Source organism: Vulpes vulpes, chromosome 2 (assembly GCF_048418805.1).
Source record: "Vulpes vulpes isolate BD-2025 chromosome 2, VulVul3, whole genome shotgun sequence".
NCBI classification, from domain to species: domain Eukaryota; kingdom Metazoa; phylum Chordata; class Mammalia; order Carnivora; family Canidae; genus Vulpes; species Vulpes vulpes.
In genome coordinates this window covers 64750231-64769987 of record NC_132781.1, presented here as the reverse complement: position 1 = coordinate 64769987, position 19757 = coordinate 64750231, and the positions used below count along the sequence as shown (strand labels likewise).

General features: G+C 34.9%; 1 protein-coding gene across 1 annotated transcript; it reads left to right on the top strand.

Annotated features, from left to right (window-relative positions):
• Nucleotides 1-974: 974 nt before the first annotated feature.
• ODAM (odontogenic, ameloblast associated) lies at nucleotides 975-8610 on the top strand. The gene is made up of 10 exons (XM_072743493.1): nucleotides 975-1025; nucleotides 1114-1155; nucleotides 1969-2016; nucleotides 2564-2797; nucleotides 3628-3672; nucleotides 5792-5896; nucleotides 6869-6916; nucleotides 7684-7755; nucleotides 8162-8320; nucleotides 8581-8610. Exons 1-10 carry the CDS (start codon nucleotides 975-977, stop codon nucleotides 8608-8610), a joined length of 834 nt encoding a protein of 277 aa, XP_072599594.1.
• The last annotated feature ends 11147 nt before the right edge of the window (nucleotides 8611-19757 follow it).

Below are 19757 nucleotides of genomic sequence, written 5' to 3'. Positions count from 1 at the left end.
ACCTAGATGATTAGGAAAGGGGTTATTAGCTAAGTCATTGTCTGAAACCCACTGAATCACTGGTCCCTTTGAAAAATGATTGGTCATTCTTTTTTAAAGATGGGTTTTTAAATTTAAGAGAAGCTTCAAGCAGCAGAGCTGAAAGATTAAAAGGACACAGATCTTGCATGGGTCTAGATTTCTCTACTTAGGCAAAGGATTGAGGTAAGATATCGAAATCTTTGTTTTCATAGTTTTAAGAACCCAAATCAGTCAACTCTGCAGGATAATCTACCAAGGTCACCCTAAATGCTTATATAGATTAATAATATGAATTAGGATGGGAGCTTTTACATCTGGGTGACAAAAGATAATATGTTTCCACAGGTTGCACTATTTATCAATATTACAGTTTCATTTTATAATCTCTTTCCCTGAGTCAGAAAAATATTGACTCAGTTGCTCAGTTTAAATATATTTTATGTTATTAGACTTTTAAATGAACTTTTATCTGTTATTGGACTGCTATTGTCAGATCTTTATTGTAGTATTTTTACTACTACATTAAATACACATTAAAACTGTTTTCATAATAAAGACCTATTTCACTGACTCTAGTCATGGGCCTCCCATGATCAGAAGGACCCATTTCCTTAGCTATAGAACAGCACAAGGGATGAGGCCATCTTGTTCATTAACTTATTTAACTATATCACATACCACCAAATGAATCATTTAGTCAAGCTAAAAGGACAAACAAATAATTCTGGTTTTTATAAACCACTGCTCTGAGAAAAAGAATAGGTTCTGTTACAGATATTTATAAATCTGCCTTTTTTATTTTAAATCCTAATATATAAGTATTTACTATAGAATTCACTCAACTACTCTTCTGACTGAACAATACCAACGAATTATTGTTACCATGATTTTTACATAGAGGGTATATTTAAAGCTCAATTTCACAACTTATTTTCTAGATATTACATCTGAAAATGAAAACCATAATTCTTCTTGGGCTACTAGGAGCCACAATGTCAGCCCCAGTAAGTGATTTCATGGTACAACTAAAATCATCGTGTGAAACCTTTAACAATTCCTCTTTGACCATCTCATGTTTTTTTTATTTTTTAGCTTATCCCACAGCGCCTTATGTCTGCAAGCAACAGCAATGAGGTTAGTTTCAATACCTACAACAATCTCTCCATTTTGTTTTTGCTTTTGTTTTTTAAGGGAACCCAGTGCAGAAGAGACAAAAACATTTATTTGCTAGCTCTCTCTCTCTCAAATAAATAAATCTTAAAAAAGCTGGGAAGCAGGGCCTGAGTAGTTCAGTTCGTTAAGCAAGGTAAGCATCCAACTCTTGATTTCAGCTCAGGTCACAATCTCAGGGTCATGAGATAAAGCCTCACCTCAGACTCCACTCTCAGTGGGGCGTCTGCTTGAGATTCTCTCTTCCCTTCTCTCCCTCCCCTCATGCCAGCACTCTCTCTCTCCCTCTAAAATAAATAAATAAATCTTAAAAAAAAAAAAAAAAGAAAACCTTTGTTAATTTATCCTGCATTCCTATCCACTAGCTCTTAGATCCAAATGCATTTCCAGTGCTCATGTTTATTTGGTATACCACGTTATTTCTGGAATATTATTTTGCTCCCCATGTAACTGTAAACTCTTTAAAGGCCGAGACAGTGTCTCGTATATCTTTTTATTCTAAGAGCACCCAATATAGGTGTATAGAGGTGTTTAACAGCTTAAAAATTACTGACTAAACCACTGGAATGGGCTGAAGTTGTGCAATCTCAGACCCAACAGGGGAGAGGTAAATTCCAATCTCTAATCACTGCAATTTATACAAGCCTAGTGAGAAAATACCCCTAGCAGGAAACTGATGGATCAGCCCTGGCTTGTTCTATATTTGTAGTAAACTTTGTTCTTAATAGTTTTAGCATGTGTAACCATCTTGTTTTCATATCATCTTTCCTTTTCCAGTTACTTCTGAATCTTAATAATGCTCAACTTCAGCCACTACCATTTCAGGTACCTCGATAATTATTTTAAGAATATCTTTCAACTGCCTACTTCTTACAGTACTTGGTAGAGAACAAAATGTTTCCTGATTTCATTTCTGAAATTTCCATTTTTAAGGTTATAGATTTATCCCATATATTCTAATGACCATTTGTTTGAAAACAAAAGTAAACTCTGTAATCTGATTAACATTTATTTATTGAAAACTTGCTAAGTGCCAGGCACAAATTCTCACAACTGGGAGACAGTTAAATGAACTATTTATACAAAGTCATACTCAGTTGTTAAAATATATGTATATTTAAAACCAGTCTGGCAACTGCAGAAAGCACACTCGTTATCCACTTGATTCTGCCCCATATTTTTTATGACCACTGGGAATTTAGCATTGTTCGTGCTATTTACACAGCTCATATGCACTAAGATGCTGTCCTTTTTTATAATGCAGCAATGGAATTACAGAAATTATTTCATTTTGAATTTTTCTTCCTCAGACTGATTTTAAATTCTTTTTGAAATGAAAGATAAATGCTTCCTTTCTGTTATGTCCTTCCAGGGCCCATTTAATTCATGGATTCCTCCTTTCTCTGGGATTCTACAACAGCAGCAGCAAGCTCAAATTCCAGGGCTCTCGCAATTCTCTTTATCAGCTCTTGATCGGTTTGCTGGACTGTTCCCAAACCAAACACCTTTCCCAGGACGGGTTAGTTTTGCCCAAGGAACCCAGGTGGGACAGCAGGACCCCTCACAGCCTCAAACACCACCACAGACCCAGCAGAGCCCTAATCATGTAAGTTGGGCCTCCTGTTGTTCTGGGGAGAGATAACACATGATGAATGTGAAAATGAGTAGGAATCAGTTTTAAAATAAGACAAGAGTTAATGAGAAAATTTATTCTCATAATTTGTTCTACCATCACTGAAAGTACTTTATCTTTTCTGATTTCTACATGAAAAGTACCATTTAAATCAGCTATTCTATTGTAGCCACAAGTCAAAAGTGTTAAAAATATGTCTTAGAAAAGATAATTAGGGAAATTTAATCTTTAAAGAAGAAACAATTTACATTAATGATATACATATAATAGATAACCTTTGTTGTCATAAAAGTCTTTAATAAAAATTACAAATGTGTATGGCTAGATGTAAGAAAAAGCTCTGGAATTTTATGTTAAAAAGTCAAATATAACTGGGGTGTCTGGGTGTCTCAGCCAGTTAGGCATCCAACTCTTGATTTCAGCTTAGGTTGATCTTAGGGTCGTGAGGTCCATGTGTGGAGCTCTGTGCTGAGGGTGTAGCCAGCTTAAGATACTCTCTCCCTGGGGATCCCTGGGTGGTTCAGCGGTTTGGCACCTGCCTTCGGCCCAGGGCATAATCCTTGAGTCCTGGGATCCAGTCCCATATCAGGGTCCCCGCATGGAGCCTGATTCTCCCTTTGCCTGTGTCTCTGCCTCTCTCTCTCTCTCTCTCTCTCTCCCCACCCCCCTCTGTCTCTCATGAATAAATAAATAAAATCTTTAAAAAAAAAAAGATATCCTCTCCTTCTCCATGTGCTTGGGCACTCTCATTCTCTCTCTCAAAAAACAAAGTCAAGTATAATTTTTTATGCCTTTTTTGGCAGGTTATGCCCTATGTGTTCTTCAAAATGCCTCAAGAACAAGCACAGGTAAATGAATAGAATACTATCACTCCTACAGAAAAGATGGCTATATATACTATCCAATGCTTTCTTTTATATTTGAGAATATATATACTATCCAATGCTTTCTTTTATATTTTATCTCTGACTCCTATAGCACAGCTATGAAAACTAATTATCATAATTATATCATAATCATAATTATCACTATCTAATACCGCTATTGCGAGGCTGGCATCACTTTGTTAATGTTAGGCTCACTTAATAACTCCTGAAGAAAGGACAGCTAAGGAGAGTCCCCAGAACCCCTGAGTTTCTGAAGCATGACTGCATTGGGAATTAAGAGCTCACTAAGCTGTAAGTCATGGTCCCTTTGCATGACATTTGTACTGGCATTTGAGAACTCAAGAGAAATAACATGAGCTGACTTTGCCCCACCCTACATTTCTTTCAAAGGGAGATGCATTAAACTGATAAAATATGATGGAGGAAAAAAAATATGATGGAGGTATGAAACACTTGCCACATTATTTGGTAGAGCATTCTGCTCAAAATATTTCCAGGTTCTTTTACATTTTCAATTTAATTTCATATTACAATCAAATGGTGGTGATTTCCATTAAATAAGAGACCTGAAAAAATGAATTCCAACTAGTGTGATCATGAGAGTAAAATAGAAAACCCTCTCAAGATTAGTTTCACTTAATTGACTTTATAATAGACTAGGTTCAAAGAAATAGGGACATGGATAAATTATTCACCAGCAGAATACTGATCATTTCATAAAAGATTACACCACTTGGTTCTCATGTAATCATAATTATGTATTTTTGTTCCATGCTCATTATAAAATAAAAGTTACTCCTAGACATTACGTCATTCTATGCCAGAGCATTTAGAGAGGTAGGTATATGGTAAGTGGGATTACTTCATTTTAAGGATCAGTGAATTAAATCTAAATGAGATTAAATTCCCAATCCTGATGCAAGTAAATAGCTGAGTTGGAATATAATTCTTCATCCTTCCTTTAACCACTAAACCAATGGCTCTCCACCCTGGCTTTGCATTAGAATCTCTGGTGTAATTTTGAAAATTACAAATGCCTAGACCCTACCCACACCTAATGAATCAGACCTGATGAGTAGGTCACAAATATGATTATCTACTAAAATGCTGAAAAGGCGATTTTAGTTCTTAGCCAGAAGTAAAAACCACTGCATAAAATGTACTTCTCAAACCATAGTTGCTTTTTAACTCTTATGTTTAATATAGTCTCTTACTTAATTATGCAAGGAAACAAACGTACTAAACTCTATGTATGTACTAAGATCCTCATTTTCTATAAACACATATGTATGTTTAGACACACAGGCATAAATGGAAGCCAATACATGATAATATGGGTGGTAAAGTTGCAGGTGATTTCTTTTGTTCCTTGTCCATTTCTGGATTTTCCAAATACTCTAAAAATGCTATGGATTATCTTAATAAAATGGAAATTATTAAAATCAACAAATTATTGAGGATTCACTCATTATCACAGAACTTTTTTTTTAAGATTTTATTTATTTATTCATGAAAGACACAGAGAGAGAGAGGGAGAGACACAGGCAGAGGGAGAAGCAGGCTCCAAGCAGGGAGCCTGATGTGGGACTTGATCCCGGGATTCCAGGATCACACCCTGGCTCAAAGGCAGGTGCTAAACTGCTGAGCCACCCAGGGATCCCCTCATAGAACTTTTAATACCATTCCTATAGAATACTGATTCTCAAAAAATATAGGGAAAATGTCCAGTAAGTCAGACATGACTTCTTAGGTATTCACAAAGTAAACTATACGTAAAGTTTGTATATAAAGTACACAATTTGTGTACAAAGTCCAAGGTGCCCTTTCTTAAAAGCATATTATTTTACTACTTCTTAATGTGTTTGACCAAGCAACCTTGAAACAAAGTCCAGTGTCATGTGCAATATTAGTTATTTCTTAAGTTTGACAAGGACAGCTTCATGAATTATTTTGTTTTAGATACAAATATTTGTTACTAGATATAAAGCAATTTTAAAATAATACTGACATTAGAAGATATTTTTTAAAGGTCTATGCTGATCTAAAGGAAGCTCTCATCTACTTTTCTGTTTACAAATAGATGCTTCAGTACTATCCAGTCTACATGCTCCTACCCTGGGAGCAATCTCAACAAACAGCCCCACAGTCACCTCCACAAACAGGACAGCAGCAATTTGAGGAGCAGGTACTACTGTTTGATTTTAGTCTGAGAATAGAGGAGATATGGTAAATTTTCAAAGAGACTATATGAGTATATTTACAGCAAAAGCTCATCAGCCTGAACTGATGGTCACAAAAAGATATAGTGTGTTCTCCTCACATATCACTAATTTGGAAAGACTTGAAGGCTGGATTTTAAAAGAATGAAGTCAGTGAGTGGACTTCAGCAAAATCAGTGACCAAAAGATGAATCATCTTGGAAAAATTCTAACTTTTAAAAAAGCTATCAGCATCCCTCGTGTTCTATTTACATATGGTTATCATTAAGAAAAAAATTTTTTCCGTGGTGGAAGGCACCCATGATCACTAGATACAATTAGACAACCTTAATACTGAATTTTGTGGAATTCTAGAATTCTAATATAACTTCCGGTGGCCCATACATAACTAGATTTCATTTAGTTAGAATGGAAAAAAATTGAATAGTTTATCACCACTCTAAAACCAAATTAGAGAAAACTGACAATTATGCTTCAAGTGATTGGTAGTAGTAATTCTAATTAATTTGTATTAATTTAAAGACAAAAGGAGAATTTTATTTATTTTTTATTTTGTATTTTATTTATTTATTCATGAAAGACACAGGGAGAGAGAGAGAGAGGCAGAGACAGAAGCAGAGGGAGAAGCAGGCTCTATGCAGTGAGCCCAATGTGAGACTCGATCCCATGTCTCCAGGATCATGCCCTGGGCTGAAGGCAGCACTAAACTGCTGAACCACCTGGGCTGCCCGAAAAGGAAAATTTTAACCCTAGAAATCATATGGTATTAAAAGGATGCTTGGTAATTTAACAATAACCTTTACCACCTAGAACATATGAACTTTAAAATAGGATTTAATATAATATAAAAATATATATAATTTTAAGTAATAATTTATTATAGACTTATGACAAAAATCATCACAGCAAATCTAACATATTTTCCAAAAATCTGACAGATGCCATTCTATACTCAGTTTGGATATGTTCCAGTACAAGTAGAACCTGTAAGTAATGCATACTTTTCATTTAAAAAACAACTAACTTTTGAAACAACTTGCTGTGTAACATATTAAATCAGTGCCCTTCAGACAAAAACCATCAGGAACACACCTATAGTTGAACAAAATTGGATTTATCTACTCATTGCAATGAGGGAGGACCCACGTGGGGAGCTGTGGGGTGTCTCAGTAGGATGGTGACTGGCTGTTCAAAGGGCCTGGGCTTCTGTCAGGGATTTTGGGGAGAGTTCAAGGAGTAATGGTTCACTCCGAATCGAGTATTCTCAAGAAGTGATGGACAATTGTATGTTTAAGAATTAGACAATTCTTACCTAGAACATAAGAACAGAGGGAGGCAAAGACTCCCTGACTGGTAATGAAGGAAGGGTTACTCAGATTATCCAGGATATGAGGATGCCTGCTATTTTTTGGCTTGCGTAGTGACCTTGCTTTAGACAAGATCACAAAGTGGGTTTTTTTGTCGCACTTCATCACGTGCAGACATGACTCTGTCTGATGTTGATATTCTGTAGGATTGTAATGTTTGACAGAACTCCAGGGCCTAGCAGACAATGTCCGGTAAACTCCCGATAGCACAAGCAGAGTTGTGTGTCTTATGTCAGGAGCTCCTTTTTCTCAAATCTAAATGATTATTTTTGTTTTTAAGAAACTAAAATTGAAGAAGTTGGGAATAGTGTAACTGCCTTGGATGCAAAACCCACAGATTTTATAGATGAAAAACTTAGACTTTTTTCAACTTTCCAATGTTACAGGTTATGCCAGGAGGACAGCAGCAATTAGCCCTAGATCCCGTCCTAGGCACAGCTCCTGAAACTGTTGTAATGGTAAGATCCTGTACCTCACTGTGCTAGCTATCAGAGATCAGCAACCGGCAGTCTACAGGTTCCTGCACTATTGTTCATCTTAATGGACTTTATTATTGTTTTTCCATCAACAATTATTACTCCTTCCACCTATAATCTTTTATCGGTCAAGATTCAATTTACTCAGTTCATCAATTATTCACTACTTTATATCAGATACATTCCCAGGAATTAAGAGACATCCACATTTGATGATATATATTTATAGTCATTCTATGATAGATTATAATATAAAAGATTAATAAATCATTTACTTCTTAAATCAATGTTTTGCCTTGCATCTCAATCCTGTTGCTTTATAGTCTTCCTAATTTTGATCTTGTATTTGAACCTGTAACCACTTTGTGTTCTTTCTGATTCTCCATAGCCAGCAGGAGTGATACCATACTTACAAAAAGAAGTGATAAACTTTAAGCATGCCAATGGAGGAATTTTTGTTCCTTCAACCTCACAAACACCCAGCACTACAAATTATTTTGCTCCTGCTATTGACCCAACTATTACCCCAGAGTTGATGGAAAAGAAGGTAGAGTAATCAAATATTTGTTTTATGTAAGAAATTGTTATCTAATAAAAAAAGAACTTGTTATCTAATAGAAAATATAAAGTTAGTGCTTAATTTATAAGATTCAGTCATAGAAATAGTGAGAGTTAATGATATAGTAAAATAAATTGTCTTTACCTTGAATAGGGAGGTCAATAATTGATTATTAAGAATCAATTAATTAGAATGTAATTTAACTTTGATTTAATAAGAGCTTCTTATGAATGTCCTTGTCTCACTAGGCCAAGACTGATTACTTAAAGGAACCGTAAGACACTGTCTTAATCATTCAGAGTTTTTGGTAAGTATCTGCCAAAAGGCATGCATTATGTTACAGGACACATCCTAAATCAAAAGAGAAAAAAAAACAGCTGTCAGGGGAACTATTGAAGAGGTCTTACCAAAATGAAACAACAATAACAAAAATTAGTGATTATATAATTCTACAAAGCTAATAAGAATTGTGGGACTTTAGTAATTCTTTTTAAAGATTGATTGATTGATTGATTGAGGGGTTAAAGGGGCATAGGAAGAGAATCTCATGCAGACTCCACACTGAGCCCAGAGCCCTATGCAGGGCTCATTGTCATGACCCTAAGATCATGACCTGAGACAAAATCGAAGTCTAACAGACTGAGCCACCCAGGCACCCCAGGATTTTAGCAATTTTTTAAAAAATAAAAATAAATTTCTTAGAATCACGTGTGCCTATGCGATAAATTTGGTATAAACTCTGAAAACACAAATAGTAAATATACTAGGTCCATGTAAAACACATTCTACAAACACAATGTAGAGCCAGTTCTCCTAAATCATCACTTTACCTTACAAACTAGAAGTTGTCACAATGCCAGTATATTTGTATTAGACTGGAATGAAATAAAGTCTCAAAATGATAAGAAAAATTGCACAATCACATGGAAATTGAAAATTCCATGATTCTCATATCAAACACAACCTTAATTAACTACCTGTCTTAATGGGCCAGTTGGCTGTGGGGCACATAGGTGTTTGATAGAAGGGGAGGCTAGGATAGCACCAAGAGGTAGAAAATATGCACTAAGAAGCAAATAATTTGGCCTGAAGGGAAAAGTAAAAGGTAAGAGTGTTTTGAAATATCCTCGCTGCTGCCTATGAGTCTTTGTTGATTCCTTCTTCTATAAAAAATGAACCTCAGCATTCTTCAGTTAAAAAAAAAGTCTATAAAAGTACAGAGTGAATAGATTATCACCTCTTTGGAAAAGTCTTTCTTCTGTGACATTTTGTACAATGCAAGTCAATTCAAGTTATTTAATCAGAAATACTAGGATTTCTGTATAGTGTGACCCTCATTCTATGTGACAACAGTGCCAGAAGTAATTTTCTAGTTTTTATTAAGCATTTTGGAAAATATCTAGGAAGTGTTCCAGAAAACAGTCTAATGGCATTAAAATGCACTCTTATCTTATTTTTCAGAGAAAAAGTTATGGCAGTGCCTCGGATATCATTTCAGGCCATTTGATTCCTCAATGCTAACATCAGTTCTTTGAAATATACAAAATACTCTTCTCTTGAAATTCTTTTTACTTATAGTTTTACACTCTTTAAGGAAATCATAGAAAATAATACAATCATATAAGTCTTGTCTTTACAAAATTATGCTTCATTTTAAATATCTTATCATTGTATAATCTAGAAAATAACAATGAAAATAAAGCTAATAAAGATGGATCAACTAGATCATTGTATTTGTAATGTATTAAAGATAGCTCTGGAAAATGAGAATAAAGATACGTTGTTGTTGGATTTACGAGTGTGGTGATTGTGACTAATGAATTGAAGTATGTACCTTTGACATACCATCTTATTATTACCCCCAGGGCCCATTCAGCTAGACTCCTAATGCACTTCTCCTTAGAATCAAAATTATTTGGTGGCAGATATCACGAAGTGCATGCTCCCAGTGAGACATAGCTAATAGAGAGATGGCTATTCTCACCGAAAAAATAGATCCCTAATATGTACGCTGGTTTGAGGAAGCATCATTCTGTACAGAATAGGGCACAGATTTCAGATTCCATCAGATCTCATTTTCATGTGGTTTTGAGCCTTCAGCAAGTCTCAGTATTCCCAGGTGTAAAATAGAGATAACAATACCTATCTTTTAGTACTTGTGAAGATACTACATACACATATATACATACATGTAAGATACTTGGCCATACAAAGTACTCAGAAAATGTAAATTTTTCTCCTTTAACTTGTGACTATGGAAGTACTAATTTCTCAGCTTTGGAGCTTCAACTGAAATTCTGAGAAAACTGGCATTTAATATGCTTTACATACTTGTATGCAGGTGTGTGCTGACGTGTGTGGGGGTATGCACAAAGAAAGAAAGTCGAATGTATAAATGAGTGAATACATCAATGTTAAGCATTAGGTGGTTTAAAACAAATCTGGTTAATATTCTAGGCTTTAAAGTTGATCAAAATTCCTAGAATCATACCTTCTCCAGAATTTAGTGACATTAGGACTCTGAAAACTGCTACTTTCCCTATGGAAGAGCAACCAATAATCACCTATTCTATTTTCATCTCATTTTTTCTCCTTTTCCCCTAAATTGGTGAGTTGGATATAACTCTGGGTGGCTAACTGATCTTTTAATATTGGACATGACATAAAGATTCACACATCAAGATGTCTGCTAAAGCAAGTATTCAGCACTTAGGGACATTGTGTCCCAAAATTCCAAGAGTTCACAAGGTCACTGAAAACAATTGCATGAAGTAATTCATGCTGAGGGTTTAAAAAACATTCTGGAACATAGCACACATTCAATCTCTTTAAGGAGGAGGAGAAAGAAGACAGAGACTAAAGAGAAGAGATGAGCACAACATAGCTATTCTGTTCAAGGGTGCAGTGAAGAGAAGCAGGACTCAGGGAAAACTGAAAAAACTCTAAGCATCAAAATAAAATCAAGTTAAGAGTTTTGCAATATCATGGGTTACAATAATAAGCACTGAAAATATGAGGTGGCATCCTGGTCATTAGGGGCCCAAATAGAACAAAAAGCAGAAGGAGGAACTTGCCCCTTTTTTCTGCCTCACTCCTTGAGCTGGGACATCTCATTTCATCTTCTCTGCTTATTGAGCTGGGACTTCTAGCACAGGTTCTCCTGGTTCTCAGGCCTTTGGACTGAATCTGAATTACACCATCAGCAATCCTGGGTCTCCAGCTTGCATATGGCAGATTGTAGGACTTCTCAGCCTCCATATCACGAGTCAACTCCTCATAATGAATCTCAACAAAGATATTACAGATACAAACACAGATATATAGTTCACCCTTGAACAACATGAGGGTTGGGGTGCCAACCCCCCACACAGTAGAAAATCCACAAATGACTTTGACTTCCCCAAATCTTAACTACTAATAGCCTACTGCTGACCAGAAGCCTTACTGATAACATAAGTAAGGCATATTTTGTATGTTATTGTATTGTAGTTATTGTATTCTTACAATAAACAACAGAAAAGAAAATGTTATTTTAAAAATCATAAGGAAGAGAAAATACAGTTACAGTACTACTATAAAACAATCCACATTTAAGTGGACCCACACTGTTCAAACCCATGTTGACTGAGGATCTGCTGTAGATACAGAAAACAGATATGTTATACTGGTTCAATTTCTCTGGAAAACTCTTACTAAAACACTTTGGATTCTTTTGAATATTTAATAATTTTTTCATTGTACGTTGACTTTGTAAATGATAAATAGCAGAGACTGCATTTTGTTGCATTCTTCCAAAGAATGTTGCATTTTGTGCTAACATAGTTAATATGGTGGAGGATCCACACTGGTCTTGTGGAAGCTTTTTTTTTTTTTTTAACTTATTCATATATTCATTTCACTTTTAACTTCAGTGTAACTAAGTCCTATCAACATGGCCTTTATACCTATGGGTTGCCCTTCTGGTACTTGAATAGAAAAGTTATGATATTTATCAAGCTTCTCTAAGTTGATGGAACTCTAATTCCTAACTCAGTCTCCACAGCAATAGGAAGTTGCTGAAATCTCTACTCTGCTCTTAACTTTCCAGCTATTGTTTTTCCCTGGAATCCTTGATGTCTTGCTTTGCGTAGGCATATTTTAGTACTCAGCCAAGAATTTGGGAAGACTTTAAATATCTATTTTGAGGTTTCCACCTCAGACAGTCCCTCTATTATGGGACCTCCCCACTCTGACATCCCCAAACTCTGTCCTCTGATATCTCAGGGACTATCATTTCCTCACTGAGGAAGCCCCCACCCCCATACCCTGCAGATGAAGAATGTCTATAAGGGAAAAGTAATATAAATGTAGATTTCACCTTTCTTGCTAGAGTTTAATTTCCTTAAGGTTTCTGCCTTTGGTCACTCACCATTGCTTTCCAACTGGTGTTTTTCATATTATGTCCAGAGTTTATATAATTGTGTTAGCAGGAGGTTTATGTCAATATAAACTTTTCTGTCACAGAACGTGAAAGTCTGTATTCTGAATATTTTCCTTCATAAGTATCTTTTGAATAATTTATCTTCACTGTCTCTACCTTTCTGAAGGCCATGCTCATCTTTTATGAGGATTAATATTTACCACCTCCATATATGTTCACCCTAAAACAGAGTGATCATTCAAAAATGGAACTTTGACCATGCTAGCCCCTTGCTTAAAACCATGCAATACCCTCTCATTGGGTTCTGCTTAAACACCAAACTCTTTTAATTGGTTTAAAAGATTCATTTTATTTGGTTCTGCTAATACATCAGTCATAAACCCTTTGATCATTACATTCCAACCAAAGTAACCCCTTCACATATAAAATATTCCGCGAACCCTTGATATCTGAAATTTTACACTCTGAACCTCTGCCTGGAACATTATTACTCCTCTTTCTTTTCATTTTCATATAATATCATTTCTTAGGTCTTTACTTTTTCTGGTATATTCTTTCATAAATTACTTGTATTAACTTGAATGCCTGTTTTGTAGTTCTATCATGCCCATATTCCCTTAGTCATTTCTGTTTACTTGTATTTTCTAATAAGCTATAAGTTCTAGTAAGGCATTTACAGTGCCTTTGCTACTGAGTACTATAGAGCGATTTCCATAGTGCCTTATAGTTACAGGAAAAGAAATGCCTAATAAAATAGTAAGTTAATGACTATAACTCAGTTTGAACACAACCTGGTTCTCTCCAACAATAATTTCATAACTTAAATAGTAAGAGCCAACAGCTGAGAAGTCCCATTTACTAATTCTCCGAAAAAAAAAAAGACATGAAAATGTCACCAACATACTTTGTATATCAATCATATCAATTTCTATTAAGAATCCTGTATATTTGATAGGTCTTAAAACAGTGTTTAGCATTTGCCTTCAAAAGTGTCCAATCATAAAAAAATATTTTTTGTGGCTGATCCAAAACTTCCCTTGCTCAGATCAAAGTGTATTATCTTTTTGAAAATACAGTTACTATTTTAAGTATATAAAATTAAAAGACTATCTTTGTTATATATTGTAGCCTTATGTCCAAAGGAGTTGGAATGTAACCTCTTCTGATATAAAAACAGTTTTTAAGGGATCCCTGGGTGGCGCAGCGGTTTGGCGCCTGCCTTTGGCCCAGGGCGCGATCCTGGAGACCCGGGATCGAATCCCACGTCAGGCTCCCGGTGCATGGAGCCTGCTTCTTCCTCTACCTATGTCTCTGCCTCTCTCTCTTTCTCTCTCTGTATGACTCTCATAAATAAATAATAAAAAAATAAAAATAAAAAAAAACAGCTTTTAAAATAACAGATTATATAACTATTTAAAATCTCTACAGCTGCCTTGGAATTCACTAAGTGAATTTTCCCCTAATTCATTTCATGTTACTTATGTTATGGTTAGGAACTAATCCTTCATTCCAGTTATGCAGTTTACTAGATTTGTGATCTTAGGTATCTAACTTTTTTGTTGTTTTCTTTCTTTTTTTTTAAGAGCTAAACTTCCAAGCTGCACTTTCCCAATCTGTAAAATGGGGATAATTACATAGCTTATCCCATAGAGCTATTGCAGATATAGCATATTTCATGTAAAGCATTTGTTAGCTTCTAGCACATAAGCATTTTTGACAATGTTACCTTAAATAATGTAAGCTAATAAAACATTTTCTAGCTTATACTAGGATCAAAATGATCCTTTAGGATCCTAGTATAATTAGAATCTCTATTAAATACAAAAAGCTTCTCATAGTTTAATAATTCAAGGATAAAAATAAAAGGGGGAAAATTCTTGAAATTCTGGACCATACATGGTGATCAGGTATGTACCTCAAAGAAACTAGCAGTTCAAATTCAAAACTTTTGATTTCAATACATTGCCATACAGAAAATATAATTTTTATTTAAACTTTTAAGCTAGGAGGTAAATAGGAAAAATGTTGTTACTGTTCTTTTAATGCTGAATAAATGGGTGGTTATAAAAGGTTAAATGATGTATTAAGTAAGTGGAGAGGCATGATTCAGATCCTGGATTTATGACTCTACTGGCCACTTTCTTAATCTCTGCATGAAAAACATGTGTCAGGGAAAAATGTCTATTCAGGAGGAACCACAGGCAGTATCTACAGAGCTCTGTATAGAGCAGGGTAGTAATAGCGTGTTTAGGTTCTATGCAAACATTTTAGAAAAAGTGTAATATGCATAGGAGATCATTAATTTTTAAATTTTGTATTTAACCAATATTAGTTTGATTTTGAGAAAATAAGCTACATATTTTGTAGAGGGAAAGGGAAGTTTTTGGAATGGGCTACATAAGTATATATATATATATACTTATATATATATATACATAAGTAAATATATATGTATATATGATGGAATATGGCTATTTCCATCGTTTGAGTCATGTGAATAATATCAAATTATTAATAGAATTTGGTATAAAATTTAAATTATGCTGATAAAACCATGTCTCAAGAGTTTAGGGACAGTTAATAAATGGAGATTTTTAGCTATTGGGCTTTGAGTTTCAAGCTATAGTATGATTGATAAAGAGCACAAGAAATATCCAAAGCAACTTCTGATGAGGCTAATTTGTTCACTCAATAAGTATTTCTTAGGCACATAATTAGTGCCATGGTAAACTAGGCCCATTCCAGGGAAAGTGTGGTGGTCATGGCGCTGTCTGGCCGTGACTCTGGCACTTGCTGGTGCTGACTCCAGGCATGAGAACTCTATGATCACCTTCCTTTTTAACTACCGGAAGTTAAATGTGCCATGGACATTGTGGAATTGACAACCACTCAGATTCTACAACACTGACATCTAACTTTTTTCTTTTGCAGGAACCCACAATCACTAAGGACACTTCTAGTTTGAATATATAACATTTACAGGGGCTTTGGAGATAATTCATATTGATTTGCAACCTTTCTCTTAGAAGGAAGATGTTACAGACTTTTTTTAAATTAAAAATTCCTCCTGAATACTGAATATGTACGCAACTTTATTAAAGGTTAATTTCTCACAGTTTTCAATGACCAGGAAAAAAAAAAGACTAGAAAGCCCTGAAGAATGTGCATGTATTGAATTTCTACAAACTTTGTCAGCCACAAGATGTGGAACAAGGTATTTCTGCTCTCTTATTGAGTTAATCCACTGATAAGGCTTCCCATAGTGTGGCTTAAAGTGTACATTCCCTTACCACGAATTCTAATCCTTTAATGAGAATAAGCCTATGGGTCCTTTTTTTTTTTTTTTTTTAATATATAACATTAACTGTTAAACCTGTTCCGGTAGGTATTCTCATCTCCACTTACCACCTCATCTGAGTATTATAATTGAAAAGGCACAGAGAGGTCATCTAGCCATTCCAAGATCCCCTCTGCTATCCCACAGCCTGTAGTCACTCCAACATCTCCTTGAATACCTGGAGATAAGTTTTTTTAACTTTTAACTTTTTTAACTTTTAAAAAGTTTTTCCTTACAGATTATTTTAATATTTTTGAAGTATAATTGACATATTAGTATCAGGTATAAATCTAATGATTCAATATTTGTATACACTGCAAGATAATCACCACAGTAAGTGTAGTTTCCCCATCCCCATATTAACTTGTGCAGTATACTGTGCAGTATTATTGACCGTAGTCACTCTGCTGTACATTACATTCCCATTACTTATTTTATGACTATAGACTTGTGCCTCTTGATCCTCTTCCCCCATTTTGCCCATCCTCCAATCCTCCTCTCTGGCAACCACCAAATTGCTCCATACATCAGTTATTTTGGTTTTATTTGGTTTTGTTCATTGGCTTGATTTTAGATTCCACACATACGTGAAATCACACAGTATTTGTCTTTCTCTGCCTGACTTGTGTCAGCATAATATCCTCAAGGTCCATCTATACAAGATTTCTTTTTTATGGCTAAGTAGTATTATTCCAGTGTGTGTGTGTGTGTGTGTGTGTGTGTGTGTGTGTGTGTGTGTGTGTGTGACATCTTCTCAATCCTTTTCCATCAATGGACATTTAAGTTATTTTCATATTCATATCTTGATGTATTCATTTTCTTCTGCAATCTGAGTACCCCAAAAATAAATCTAAGCTCTCTTTCACATGATGGCCTGTCTAGCTTATGATGGCCACTCACAACCTTTTCCTGGGGAAAACATCCTAGTTGCTCTTCCTTGGGTTACTCTTTCCCTTTGAAGGATACTCACATGCTGAAGATATTGCAGAGGGATTTTTGTATATATAATTTTTGTTCTTTTAGGTAAAGATGTTTTCTGTTTATTAGATTTTGTCATTTGAATTAAGATTTAGCAAGTGGAAGTAACAGCAGCTTCTACGGCCTGAATTCAGCCAGAATTACAGCTTGTTAGAGCTTGGTGAGTTGGTGTGGAGGGTGCAACCAGAAAGAGTGATTATTCCCTCCTGATACTGCTTGATTTCAAAATTCCACTACTTACATTCAGATTTAACTAACATATTAAGCCCCTATCCAGTTCCAATTACTATGTAATGTGCTTTCCCATACCTTTAGCTGAGGAACCTGAATATCTAAAGAACCTTGACTATGCTTGGCAGGAAGATGTCTCAGTCAAAACTTCAGCTCTGGTGCTCATAAAACTATCATTTATGAAGTCAGACACCATGATGAGTGTTTTTAGACATTTCATTTCACTTCATTACTGGTTCCAGAGATAATTATTTTTATATTCATTTTTTTAAAGATTTATTTTAGAGAGAATGAGACAGTAGGGGGAAAGGCAGAGGGAGGAGAAGAGAGTGAATCTTAAGCAGGCTCATGCTCAGCATGAAGCTGACAAGGGGCTGGATCCCTGGACCCTGAGATCATGACCTGAGCTGAAATCAAGAGTCAGATGCTGGGATGCCTGGGTGGCTCAGTGGTTGAGCGTTTGCCTTTAGCTCAGGTCGTGATCCTGGGGTCCTGGGATCGAGTCCACATTGGGCTCCCCTCATGGAGCCTGCTTCTCCCTCTGCCTATGTCTCTGCCTCTTTCTGTGTCTCTCATAAATAAATAAATAAATAAAATCTTAAAAAAATAAGTTAAAAAAAAAGAGTCAGAAGCTTAAATGAGCCACTGAGGTGCTCCTTGATATTCTTTATTTTCTTAAAATTACAACACTACCAAACATGCTTTCCAATAGGTTACAATCAATACCAATATATATTTACAAAATATTTTAATTATGGAAATTTAAGTTTTTTTTAAAAAATAAAAGCATAGGGCAACATTATGTGAAACAAAATGCTCTGAATATATGACACAAAAACTGAAAAGAAACCACAAATAGATGTATTTGGTAGCCACTCATCTAAAGTTTTGATGAAACTGTTGTTGCTTATTCCCCAATTTCAACATGTTGTGATACTTGATGAGTCAACCAAGTAATAACTGATCCCAGGGAGAGGCCTTCAAGCCACAAGCTTCTCCATTCCATTCACTTCTGAGTCTATAAAATAGCTGTAGTATTCCTGGGCCAGTCACTTCTCATTTCTTACAACATCCAAGAGAAGGAACGGGTTGCAAAATTTGAGGTAAGAGAGGTCTCAAATATTGTAAACTAAAGTAGATAGATAGATAGATAGATAAATAGATAGATAGATAGATAGATAGATGATAGATAATAGGTGATAAATAGATAACATATACTGTCAAATGTCAAAATTAAATTTATTGAGACTGTCTCACAATGGTTACTTGAATTTGTAAGCTTAGTAATTAAATAATCATTGTGTGTATCATGCTTTATCACTGTACACCTGACAGCACCTATTATAATGCTTCATGCTTAAAATTTATTCTTTGTGTGTGTTTATTTATGTCTGTGAGGAATGTATGTTGTGCATGTGTGTAATATTGCCTATTCTTCCAGTTTTCCTATAGAATTCTGAACTTCACTGGAATTTTAATTCCTTATCTCATTATAATTATAACATCATCTGGTATTTTTTTAATCCCAATTTGAATTTTGATAAATATGATCAAAAATAAAGACAGAGCTCAAAACTTGATTACATTTTTTCTTTTATATTTTATTCTTCTGTCTGATATTTAGGAAGCATTAAGAGGTGATGAAATCCCCAAATCACCTCGAAGCCACTCCAAAATAATAATAATATGAGCAACTGATATTTTCCTGAATGTGAAAGTTTAAATTTAAATAATCTTCAGAAAATTTTGTAATGTGTTGACCTATAATTGTATAAATACTTAATTGAGCTCATTTTTCTCAAAAACTTATTATCAATTATAACGAATATAACAATTTGTATCATAAGATAAAGAGTCTATAATCAAAATATAAAATGAAATGTTTTGGAAATGTCCTTTCCCAAATGTCAAAAATAGATCCCTCTAAACAGCATGGAATTTTTTGGGTTGCCTGAGAACCAAACCAAATTTCTGTCACTTAAATTAATTTCATAGTCATTATTACATTACTTTGAACTTCCTGATCAGTAAATAACTGCTTACCCCCACACTACCATTCTCTGTATAAACTGAGGGAGTATTTCATTCTAGAAACTACTTTTATTAGCATATGCAGAGATAATTCTAAAATGATATATGAACGTTTGTTTTTAAAGGAATTGATGTAACATAGTTATAAAGTTGCAAAGTACCTTTGATTTTATCCAAACAACAATCTGCTCCATTAACAAATAGATGGATGCCCTAAGGTTAGGTGACTTGCCTAAAGTCAAAGAGTTGTTAGTAACATAATCTGTACTACAACTAGATCTTCCAAATTTATGCTAACATTTGGCCTTTCTCTTGACTTCTAGGACATTTCTGAGTAAGATGAGAGTCCTCCTTCTGATCACAGCCATCCTGGCTGTAACAGCTGCTTTCCCGGTAAGTATCCATTTCTATATTCCAGAGTATTTATG